At 31.5% G+C, this 12,093-nt stretch overlaps 1 protein-coding gene across 2 annotated transcripts; it reads left to right on the top strand.

Annotated features, from left to right (window-relative positions):
• The first annotated feature begins 3,640 nt into the window (after positions 1 to 3,640).
• On the top strand, positions 3,641 to 11,889 carry LOC111365328 (putative late blight resistance protein homolog R1A-3). 2 transcript variants are annotated; one of them, XM_022985785.1, is made up of 3 exons: positions 3,641 to 3,913; positions 8,367 to 10,522; positions 10,714 to 11,889. In XM_022985785.1, the coding sequence occupies exons 2-3, from the start codon at positions 8,382 to 8,384 to the stop codon at positions 11,783 to 11,785; spliced, it is 3,213 nt and encodes a 1,070-aa protein (XP_022841553.1). In that variant the 5' UTR covers positions 3,641 to 3,913; positions 8,367 to 8,381; the 3' UTR covers positions 11,786 to 11,889. The 2 variants fall into 2 exon arrangements, with proteins under 2 accessions (XP_022841553.1, XP_022841552.1); XM_022985784.1 differs by having other exon boundaries at positions 3,722 to 3,913; positions 8,373 to 10,522.
• Positions 11,890 to 12,093: the final 204 nt, after the last annotated feature.

The following is a 12,093-nucleotide window of genomic DNA, read 5'->3' as shown; positions in this document are numbered from 1 at the left end:
ACCTCTGAAAAAAAAAAAAAAAAAAAAAAGATTGAACCCAACCTAAAGGGTCTCCCACCGCTCCGAGAGAGGTTAATCGCCGGATGTGCCCCAACAGGTCAGGAAACAAGAGCTGTCTGTATATTGATACTCACAAAGAGTTCCAATCCATATTTCAGGAATCGAATCCTCATACTGTGACTGCCAACAAAGTTGAATATACCTCACCCTTGTCCTTTGCACCATTGAAATATGACCCGGGAAATTATGGATAGCTCTCTGGATTTGCAAAATGGTGTGAAAATGAATATTCATTAGTCATTACACTTGGAGAGTAGAAGTAAACGGGTAGCTTGCAAACAATGGAGTGGGGCCCAATTGTGCTGGTGGAAATGGGTGTTGGACCGGTTGGAGTGAGAAAATGAAGGAGACAACGATGAGTGATCGGAGGCGTAGGGTAAAAAGGAAAAACAAATTCACGTGTAACCATCCTTTCTTGTCAGAATCTTTAATCAATTGAAATTGGACTGCTCTATGCAACGACAAATGATCTCTTGAAATGTACAAAAAGTATGCGCTTAAGAGTTTTTTATTGTAATTGCTTTTTAAGTCTAATTTACTTTGTCTAAATAAAGCTGTATGCAAGCATGATTTATCGTGGCAATTTTTGGATCTATATATGATAAGAAGGGAACGTTTGGCACGATTTTTAAAAAGCAAAAATGAACCTTTAAGATCCAAAAGCTGCTTTTTCGACACATTTGACTAACACAGAAATGCTGTGCAGTTAGTGGGATCGTCTTCTCGATTATATGGCGCAACAACATTGGAAAAAATTGTACTGGTTAAATTGTAACGTCTATTGTGCAATCACCTTTAAGTGCATGAGAGGCAATTTGATGTTATTTTCATGTAATCCGCAGCGTCAATAATGTCATGATCAATTACAAAATGGATTTTATGTTTTGCACTGCCAATAAAATCTTACAATCCGGAAATAATTGATCATGTTTAACAAAAAAGTTTGCTTCTGTCGCACTGTTGTTCTTTTCATGTAGATGTTGTAATAATAATAATGATGATGATGATGATGATGATGATGATGATACTTTTCCTCATATAATAATAATATTAATATTAACAACAACAACAACAACAACAACAACAACGTGTGTTTATGTGTATGGATAGCATTCTGGATTTGCAAAATGTGTGAAAAATGAAAATGTATATTCATTACGCTTAGGGAATAGAAGTAAACGGGTAGCTTGCTATCAAGCGTATAATGTAGTGGGGCCCAATTTTCTTGGTGGAAATGGGTGTTGGACCAGCTGGGGCAAGAAAATTAAAGAGACAATAATGAGTGCTTGGAGGCATGGGGTAAAAAGGAAAAAACATAAAGTAGATTCTTCAAAATTCAAATGTAACCGTCCTTTGTTGTCAGAACTTTTAATTAATAGAAGCTTTAATCAATTGAAATTAGAAAGCAATTTGATTGATGTGTGGAAATATAATACGGACGAATTATTAATCAATGCTCTTCCCAAGAACTTCCTAGTGTTTTTAAAAAGCAATTTGATTGATGTGTGGAAATATAATACGGACGAATTATTAATCAATGCTCTTCCCAACAACTTCCTAATGTTTTTAAAAAGCAATTTGATTGATGTGTGGAAATTTAATACAGTTCTTCCCAACAACTTCAATTATGCACATTATAATAACATTATAATAAAGGATGGCCGCCGTCCAACACTTTACTCCTCTCATGTTGAATAAAATCAGTAAATCACATAACCTACTTTTTCACATCGGAGCCAAACAAATCGTGCTGCTCCTCCGCTCAGTTGATCAATATTGTTCTTGGGAAAGCATTTCAGAACAGATTTTGTTATTTTGATTCCGAAACAGTAATCCTACTCATCTATGTATCAATTTTTTACTTTCATTAACTTTTATTTGTATGAATAAATCTTCATTTGATTGTATTATGAAAGTAGAGATAGAAACGTAGGTTTGGTTTAGGTTTCAATCTTTGCAAATCATTTTCAACCGCCAAACCATTTATCAAAATAAATCTGAAAATAAATTATTCTAAAATTTATTTAATCCAATTAAAACTTTAACACATTTCAATTAAAAAGATACATTTATATTAGACTTAATTCAATTAAACTCAATTCAACAATTATACATCTCAATTAATTAATTGATCATATCCAAATATGCATGAGTCATTACAACTATGAATGTAAAACCTTTAAATTGGATAAATTGTTGAACAACTAATGCTAAACCACATTCATCGATTCTTCATTACAATTGAATAGACAATAAAATCTAGATTTTAATTCAAACGTGCACATTTCAATTCCTTCTAATGATTTGCTTAAATTTTGCTCAAATTCAAGTCAGATTACCAAAATTCTTTTATTTTTTGGTAATTATTTTTATATTTTTATTGGTAGTTATGTTGTTTTGTTCTAATTATTGTCAGTTTGTCGATCTCCCTTAAAATAATTCACCAATATTTAGATTTAGTAGAAGTTTTGAATGATTCACAAAAATTCATAGTAGCTAGGTACTATTGTGTTTGAAATTTTTTTTATTAATTATTTTATATCATTTAACTATAACCAATGAATTTATGTCCTATATTTTTATATTTATGAAAAAAAAAGAATCATGTATTACACTTGCAGATGGACGCCATTAGTATCGACTAAGAGTTTAAAATATTTATATCATGTTGTTGCATTTAATGATTATAATTATATAACTTTGATTTGTAATTCTTTTAATAATACAATTTATATTTTAACATGAAATTTTAGACTAATATTTATATTTTAACTTATTTGATATATAATAATTTTTTTTTTTTTGCTAAAACTGTAGTTTTAAATCGAACCAAACCGAAAAAAATGGTTTGGATTTGTTTGGTTCGGTTTGAAAAATTTCAAACCCCTTTAAATGGTTTGATTTGAAAATTTATCTCAAACTGTCCAAAACAAACGGTGTTCACCTCTCGTTTAGATTTTTAATTATATATTTGTGATTAAGTTGTAATTTTTTGAAAATTTGGGGGCTATTGTTGCAATTGGTTCTTTATATTGTCATTTCTTTTTGTTTTATTTGAATAGGAGGATAAAATCATATTTTTATTGTAAAAATGGATGAAAATGACATTTCACGCAATGAAATGTGAAAATAGGGGTGGAAATGTCAAAAAATTAAAGATATTGATGTTTTGCACAATGACATTTAAAGATAAGGATGTTTTATTCTATTTAGCCTTATATATTATGCCCCTGTTTGATCCCCATTTTTGGTAATGAAAAGAGGAGGAATAGTGTTTTGTTGAAAAAATGAGTGGTTAAAAAAGAGGTAAAAATTTTCGATTTACGTTTAATACTATTTTATGGAAGATTGTGAGGTTGAAAATAAGAGAGAGAAAAATAAAATGTAATGAAATGTAATTTAATAGGGATCAAACAGGGCTATATAAGCTTTTATCAAAATATGTTAAATTTTTTATCAAGAACTTTGTCAAATAATACTAAGCAAGATTTTGTATTGGGATTTATGACACGAAGGTTTTCTTCTTTTTTTTTTCTTTTTTTTTTCTCTTTTTTAAATAAAATTAATATCAACGTGAAATCTGATTAGCTTATGCTTCTAAAAACCACTTTGATTGATGGGTACAATAGAATACTCCTTTATAAATTAATCAATATTCAACGCTGTACTTATCCACTTCAATAATGCACACATGAAGTAAAACATATCCTTCTTTCAATACTTTACTTTCTCTCTCTCATTCAATAAAATCAGTAGATTGCAGAACCTACTTTTCCACATCAAAGCCAAACAAAGCTAAATAGTGCTACACTTCTCAGTTGATCAACAGTGTTCTGGGAAATCATTTCAAACGGTAACTCTTATGTGTCTAAGAAAATTTGTGATCTGAACTTTTGGATATCTATGTTTTAGTTTGATTTATTTATTTTTTTTCTGTCTCAAAATTAGATTTGTACTTTCTAGTTGAAGGAGAAGAACTCTGAGTCTCTTTATGAACACTAATGCTAATTGATTGTATATGCAAGTAAAAATTGGCATCTAAATATTATTATATATAATATTTTTGAGCTACATGTTTTTAGAGTTTGTACCAAATAATGAACAAGGTTGGTGCTCCTATTCAATTGGATAAAATTAATTTAATTATAGTTGTTTCATAGTGCAACTGGTACTCGATTTGAATTTAATGCACATAACTTAACCTCCTTTAGTCAATAGGACTGAAAATAATGCTCATACAATTAGCCCTCGTTTGATCCCCATTACCTGAAAATGAAAATGGGGGGAATAGTATTTTTTAGAAAAAATGATTGGTTGAAAAAGAAGGAAAATTTTTCGATTTACGTGTAATATTATTTTATGAAATATTGTGTGGTTGAAAATAGGAGAGAAAAAAATGCAATGTAATGTAATTGAATTTAATGGGGATCAAACGGAGTCTTAAATGGGTTAAGAAGAAAGTATTCATTCACCATGGGATAATCGTGCGGAGAGGGAATGTAAATTTAAGTAAATAAGTTTTAAAGTGTTGCGAAATTAAGAAGATACCGGATTACTTCAATACTAATTTGTTGGAGAAAATAAGAGATTATTGCTACAATATAAAGTAAAGATTTCAAGGACACAAAAATAATTTGCGGAGTTAAGGAAATTTTATTATAATATGGAAAAAGAATACAAATTTTTTTGTGTTTATAATGTTTCTAACTTATTCTAAATCATAATGAAGAGCCAACTATCTATAGGAAACAATTAGGGGATGTTCGAACCATAATAGTAGAGTTGTAAGCTAGCCTCAGGCTAGCGAAAATACGAAGAGAACATTTTTCGGTCCATAATTTCAACTTTTTCAATTCCAACACAAATTCCAACTTTCAACAGAACTTCCAAATATAACTTTCTCCAGAATTTGGCAATTAAACTTTAATAGAATTCTATAATAGCATTTCAAATAGAATTCTTTTTAATATGCCCTTTAATTTGAACTCTCAATTATATTCAACAAAGAATTAGAACTCCCAAATTCGAACAATCTCCACTTTGACACAAATTTCATTACATTGAACAAAACTTCAAAGAAAAAAACCCTCCACTTGGAGACAAATTTCATTGCAATAAACTTGAACTCTTCAACTAAAAATACAAATGAACTTCTCCAACGAAAATTTTGAACTAGAAATATTCTCCATCTCTGTTATCCCAACTAGGGGCAAAAGTGATCTAATGACCACCAAACAAGGCTTAAACGAGCCTTATAATAGAATTACAACCGAACACATCAAAATAAGGATTTTGGCAAGATTCAACACCCTTAACTGCATTCAAACCATTAATTAAATCAGCAAATTTATACCAATGTGGAGTCTTATGTTAAAAAACGGGTCTGTTACTAGCAAATAAATATAATGACACCATTGATGATGGTGGCAAGGCGAATTTACCAATAACTTCTAAATTAAACTGAGATTTATTCTTTGAAGAAGAGCACAAATTAGACTTCAATGGTACATAAACCAACTTTAAATCTATCTGAGTTCTTAAAATATGTTGATTGGTATAACACTGCAAGATATAAAAGTGAAATTTTCTATGTCCATTTATCAAAACACGGGATCTTTTACTAACATATGGAAAGTGAAAGTTGCATCAAGTATCAAAGTCTCATCAGTTTTGAAGTTGTAGTTACTGTTAGGATTTCTGCAATGCTTGTTTCCCTTGAAAATTCTGATTGTTGATTTCCAATCAATTTTCCTTTATTTTGCAACTTATAACAATTGTTTATCAAGTGCCCATTTTTCTTACAATAGTTACAAAAATTTGAAGTTAGATGTTGACACGCCCTTTGCACGACCACTATCAATAATGAGACCATCTCCATGAACCTTAGATGAAACAAGATGTTTCATCTTACCCTTTGAACATAGAGCATCATAGACTTCTTCGATGGAGAGTATCACAACTATATAAAATCGTGTCTATAAGAGACGTATATGAAGCAAGCAATGAACATAATAAAATCAATCCTAAATCTTTTTTATCATATTTGATCTCCAAGGTCTCCAAATCAACGATAATTTCCTTGAAGGTAGCTATGTGATTCTCAAACGACGCACCGTCTATCATACTATGAGAATATAGATGTTGCTTCAAATGTAATTTATTAGTAAGACTCTTCGTCATGCAATATTGCTCAAATTTTAACCATAATGTAGCGGACAACTTTTCCTTCAAAATGTCTTGAAAAATATTATTTGAAAGATGAAGATGTATTTGAGATAGGGCCTTTCAATCCATCCATTGTTTCTCCTTCGGAGTCCAAATTGTGTATATCTTGTCAAATCCCAAAAACGTATCGTGAAATTTCATTTGAGCGAGTACTACTCCCATCTTTACCTACCACAAATAGAATCTTGTATTGTGATCTAATAGTTGAATATCATACTTTATAGTTCATCATGAAAATATCAAGTTGAGCTATTAACTTGATCACAACCTCAATCTTCCCAAGAATTTCAAAATCAAAATTTCTGATACTAGTTCGTTGTTAAATGAAGATGATATCAGATTAATCCAATAATTATTTGTTGGAGAAAATAAGAGATTATAGCCATAATATGAAATAAAGGTCTCAAAGACAAAAGAACAATGTAATTTATAGAGTAAATAGAATTTTATTATAATACGGAGAAAGAATACAAATATTTTTGTGTTTATAATGTTTCCAAATTGTTCTAAATTATAATGAAGAGGCAACTATATAAGGAACAATTAGAGGATGTCCAAACCCTAAAGGTAGAGTTGTAGTTAAAGTAGAATGTAAGAAAACGGATCAAAAAGCAAAAATGGGCCTAGGCCGAATAACACCGTCGCTTGAACCGATGGCTAGTACTAGGCGAGCTGCACCTTGTCGATCAAGCGGTAGGCTAGAGCTAGTTTCTCTGCTTTTTGCACTCTAGTGCCCAGGGCTAGCAAAAATGTGGCGAGAACATGCTTCAGTCCATAATTTCAACATTTTCAAGTCCAACCCAAATTTCAACTCCCAATAAGATTTCCAAATAGAATTTCAACAAGAATTTGTCAAGTAAACTTGAATAGGATTTCACAATAGCATTCTAAATAGAATCTTCTTAATGTACATTTTAATTAGAACTCTCAATTATTTTCAATGAAGAATTTGGGTCACACCCAAATTCTAACATAAAATAAATAACTTATTTTCTTAACTGAAGTTAAAAATGAGCAAGATAGTATTATTGATAACGTATTAGTTACTTTTTAAAAAGTAACAATTCAACTTAATGTTAAGAGAAAATAAGTTATTCATACATATTTGTAAACTAAACGTAAATTTACATATAATTAAATAAGTAAAGTTACAAATATTTAAATAAGTAAGTTCTAAAATGAATAATTAAATTTTGGTAAATTAGGTAAGTTCTAAAATAAATATATATATATTTTTTGTTAATCAAAGGTGAATTCCTTATTTTGAAACAAAAATTAGAATTACATTTAAATGAAAGTAATTGTTTACTTAACTAAAAGGAGGGAAAAAGTTGTGAAACATACTTGTCGATATAAGGTATATTTTCTAATAATTAAATAATTAAATTTTCAAATAAATAGTTTTTTATCAGTCAAGGTAAACTACTTATCTTAAAATTAACTCAAGTATTACCTTAAAAGAAAAAATTACTTAAGAATAAGAGAAATTAAATTTTCTAAAGTATTTCTAAATACAAAGTAAATAGGACAATGCTACATATACATAATTTTTTTTTACTTAATCCTTCACCTACTAACAATAGGGGGTGGGGACCATAATTGAAAATTTTTATATTCATGCATTCCCGCAAGAGGGGGACAGCTTTCGGTACCCCCAGTTCGGTCGGCAGAACCATATTAAGAACTTGTTTACAATTTTTTTTTTTTTTTTTTTTTTTTTTTTAATTTTTTTTTTTTTTTAATTTTTTTTTTTTTTTAATTTTTTTTTTTTTTTAATTTTTTTTTTTTTTTAATTTTTTTTTTTTTTTAATTTTTTTTTTTTTTTAATTTTTTTTTTTTTTTAATTTTTTTTTTTTTTTAATTTTTTTTTTTTTTTAATTTTTTTTTTTTTTTAATTTTTTTTTTTTTTTAATTTTTTTTTTTTTTTTTTTTTTTGGTTAAGTTAATTTTTGAAAATATATTTCCAGTAATCATTAGTTTTTTGCTTAATAATTTTGATAAGCTTGAGCAATTTAAACAACTGTTCCAATCTCTCATTACTGTTCCAATCTCTCATTAGAGTTATTGTTTGTCAATCCAAATGACAGAAACAGGGCATGACTCCTTCAACTAACAATCTGAGGAAACTTCTTGAATATCGATTCAAGAACGAAAGGCTTGAAATGTTCCATGGTCAAGGACAACTTGTTCTAATTGTTGCCCAGTTTATGATAAAAATGTGCGGTGAAGATGATGAAGTAATTGCTTTGCTAAAGAGACTTGACGATTTGGCGAGGAATTGCTCGGGATCCAGTCGACATAGTAAAGAATACATAAACTTTTCCTTATTATTTAGGTCTTTCATGGCAAGGCTTAGAGTATTCTTCGAAGTCCCGAATTCCATGCAGAATCTCATTAATCCTAATGAGCGTGTTGCGGTCTTCATTGACCTTTTCCTCGAAATTTTAGAAGAAATACTTCGTCTTCAGCCAAATTTCATTCTTCCTGTCAACGATTCAATTCAAACTCTTAATATGGAACTAAAATTTCTTATCACCTTTCTTGGGGATAAACCATCGCAGCCCACTGAGCTCCATACAACCAAGATTGTATTGGTAGATATTGAAGCTGTAGCCAATAAAGTGGGAAGTTTTTTATATTCTTTCTTTCTCGTCACAGACCGTATTTCGGTCACTGCTATGAAGCAGAATCTTTTGCATTTGTTGGAAAATCTGAGGCTCCTGAACGAAAAGATAAAAGAGCACTGCATCTCACTCACAGAAATATTACAGAGTGATAGGATCCCAAATACAGATGTGGTTTCGCTCTTCCTTGTTGACTCAATTCTAGACGATCTCAAGATTATACTGAATCACAATGACGACAGGATTTCTTCTGTGAAGGCTGAAATTGGAACAATCCATAGTGAGCTAATGTCCTTGCAATACTTGCTTGCTCACATGGAGGTGGAACGATATTCAGAGCTTGAAGAATTTGTTATACGAATTAGAGACATAGCATATGAAGTTGAATATGTAGTCAGCTCATTTTCTCCTGTATGGTATCTCAAAATCAGGCTTCCTCAAGTAGTTGACAAGATTACGCTTGTTAGGATACAACTCCAAGAAATGAAGAAGAAATATTCTGCTGGAATGCTAAAGGATGCAGAATATCCAAGGCAACAAATGTTATTGCAAACTCAGACACCTGACACTGGAGACATTGTTGGCTTAGAGGATGAGGTGACAAAAATTAAAGAGCAACTCCTTACAGGCACAAAGCAGCTACAATTTATTTCTATTTTTGGGATGCCAGGACTTGGCAAGACTACTTTGGCAAAGAAAGTTTATCACGATCCTTCGATTGTTAAACATTTTGACAAGCGCGCCTGGTGTGTTGTCTCTCAAAATTATCAACGTAGAAATATCTTAATTGAAATTTTAACATCAATGAATGTCCTTAACAAAGAAGCAATGATGGACATGGACGACAATAGTTTGGGTGGCAAACTCTATCAAAGTTTAATAAGTAGAAGATACATCATTGTCATGGACGATATATGGGATGTCAGTCCGTGGAATAATATCAAAGCATACATTCCAAACGGTGAACAAGGAAGCAGAATTTTATTCACCACTAGGGATAAAGATGTGGCTCCCAAAGCTTCATCTTCTGCCATTATTAATCCTCTTAAACGCTTGACGGATGAGGAATGTTGGAATTTATTGAAGAGGAAGGTATTCCAACAAATTTCATTCCCTGAAAATTTGACAGTCACAGGAGAGGAAATTGCAAGAAAATGTGATGGATTACCACTTGCAGTTGTTGTCATAGCTGCAGTTCTCGCAAATATGCAGAAGGAACCAAAGTTATGGGAGGATGTTGCTGAAAGAATAAGTTCACACAGAGCTAAAGAGTCAGACAAGTTCATGAATATACTGGAGCTTAGTTACAATTCTTTACCTATGCATTTGAAACCATGTTTTCTTTACTTCGGAACCTTTGAGGAAGACAGGGAAATCGCAGTCCGGAAGTTGATATCGCTATGGATTGCTGAAGGGTTTGTCGAGAAAGTAGAGAACATGAGCATGGAGGCTGCAGCACAGGAGTACCTGAAACATCTCATTAATAGAAGCCTGGTACAAGTTGCCAAAAGAAGATCCGATGGTGGAGTCAAAACTTGCCGTATTCATGACCTCTTGCGTGATATGTGCTTGCAAATAGCTGAAAAAGATAAATTTATGAAGGTGATTCAAAAGTAAGCTCTCTCTCTCTCTCTCTCTCTATGTCCCTCTGTGTGTGTGTTTCATCTTGCCTTCTGTTTTGTTTATATTTTGCACACTAATGATGATGACTATATGTGATCATGTCAATGTTGCTGTTGTTTCTGGCGATGCTTTACTGTCATTATCCTGTGACACTTGATGGCACTACATTATGGCTCTTCAGTCAGTTGTCAGTATATGAGCAATGTCAACGCCTAAGCATTCACTCTCGCTCAATTCCTTCTTTTTCGAGACCATTTGGACTGCATGTTCGCTCACTGTTAGGAAACTTACCTGATCCCTCCACATTCATCTTTGGCAACTTGAAACTTCTTAAGGTATTGGATTTATCAAGCATGGACTTCAGATTTTACAATACACCACGAGTAGAGGATTTGGTTCTCTTAAGGTTCTTGGCAGTTTCTTCTGTACCATCATCAATAGAGAGGTTTCAAAATCTAGAATTTCTTTTTGTGGATAATAGGAAAACAGTTGAAATACCGGAGAACCTTTTTAATATGGTGAAGCTAAAACATGTATATTTCAGCGGTGGTGCACAATTCAGTAAATCCTGGCGTGAGCAAGCAGCTAAGGGCAAGACGTTCCCAGAAAGTAGCCTACAAAGAATTTCTTATGTTTCCATTTATGATGAAAATGATGAGAAAATCTTGAGATACTCACCTAACATCCGAAGACTGAAATGTAGATTTGCAGTATTTTTTGATTCATCAGAAAACAACTATCGCTATCCTACCTTGAATTTCCTTGGTCAGCTAGAATCCCTCAGCATATCTTTCCGTCGGAGTTATGTTATAGATGACCCCAGTCCCGATTTAACCAATTTACCCTTGAAATTAAGAAGGTTGACTCTCCGTAACTTCAATTTATCTTGGAAGCAAATGGAAATAGTTGGAACACTACCTGAGCTTGAGGTTCTCAAGTTACGAAATGGTACCATTGAGGAAAAAAGATGGGACACAAGTGAAGGTGAATTTAAAAAACTTAAATTCTTGGAACTAGATGAGGTACAAATTGAACAATGGAATGTCTCAATGTATGATTTTCCGGAACTTGAACGATTAGTTTTGCGAAACTGCCAGCATTTGGAGATCCCTTCTGATTTTGGCTATTGTGAACGTCTACTAAAGATTGAGGTACATGGTTGCGAAGAATCTGTTGAACTCTCTGCTTCGGAGATTAAAAAAGAGCAAGAAGATTACAGTCATGATATCGAAGTCCTTATCTCCAACTCCTGATAAGAGTTCTTTCTTATGTAATTTAAGTTTGAAAATCTCATTTTGCAGGTCTCTCCTCTCAATATTCAGACTTAACATTATGCGCTGTTTTTATTTCTTGCATTTTCTGATGTTCATCCTCATTTGCTCAATTACTATATATATATATATATATATATATATATATATATATATAAAAGGAGTTGAACCTGTAAGTTTTCCATGAAGTGCTTTATTTTAAACAACTTATGAGAACAATTTTTATATCACAATGAGCAGTTTTTATGAAGTAAATTTTCAAGAAATATTAGTTTTATTAAGTCTAAAAT

The sequence above is a fragment of the Olea europaea genome, chromosome 17 (genome assembly GCF_002742605.1).
Source record: "Olea europaea var. sylvestris chromosome 17, O_europaea_v1, whole genome shotgun sequence".
Lineage (NCBI taxonomy): Eukaryota > Viridiplantae > Streptophyta > Magnoliopsida > Lamiales > Oleaceae > Olea > Olea europaea.
The sequence above is the reverse complement of the archived record's forward strand: the minus strand, read 5'-3'. Positions and strand labels throughout refer to the sequence as shown.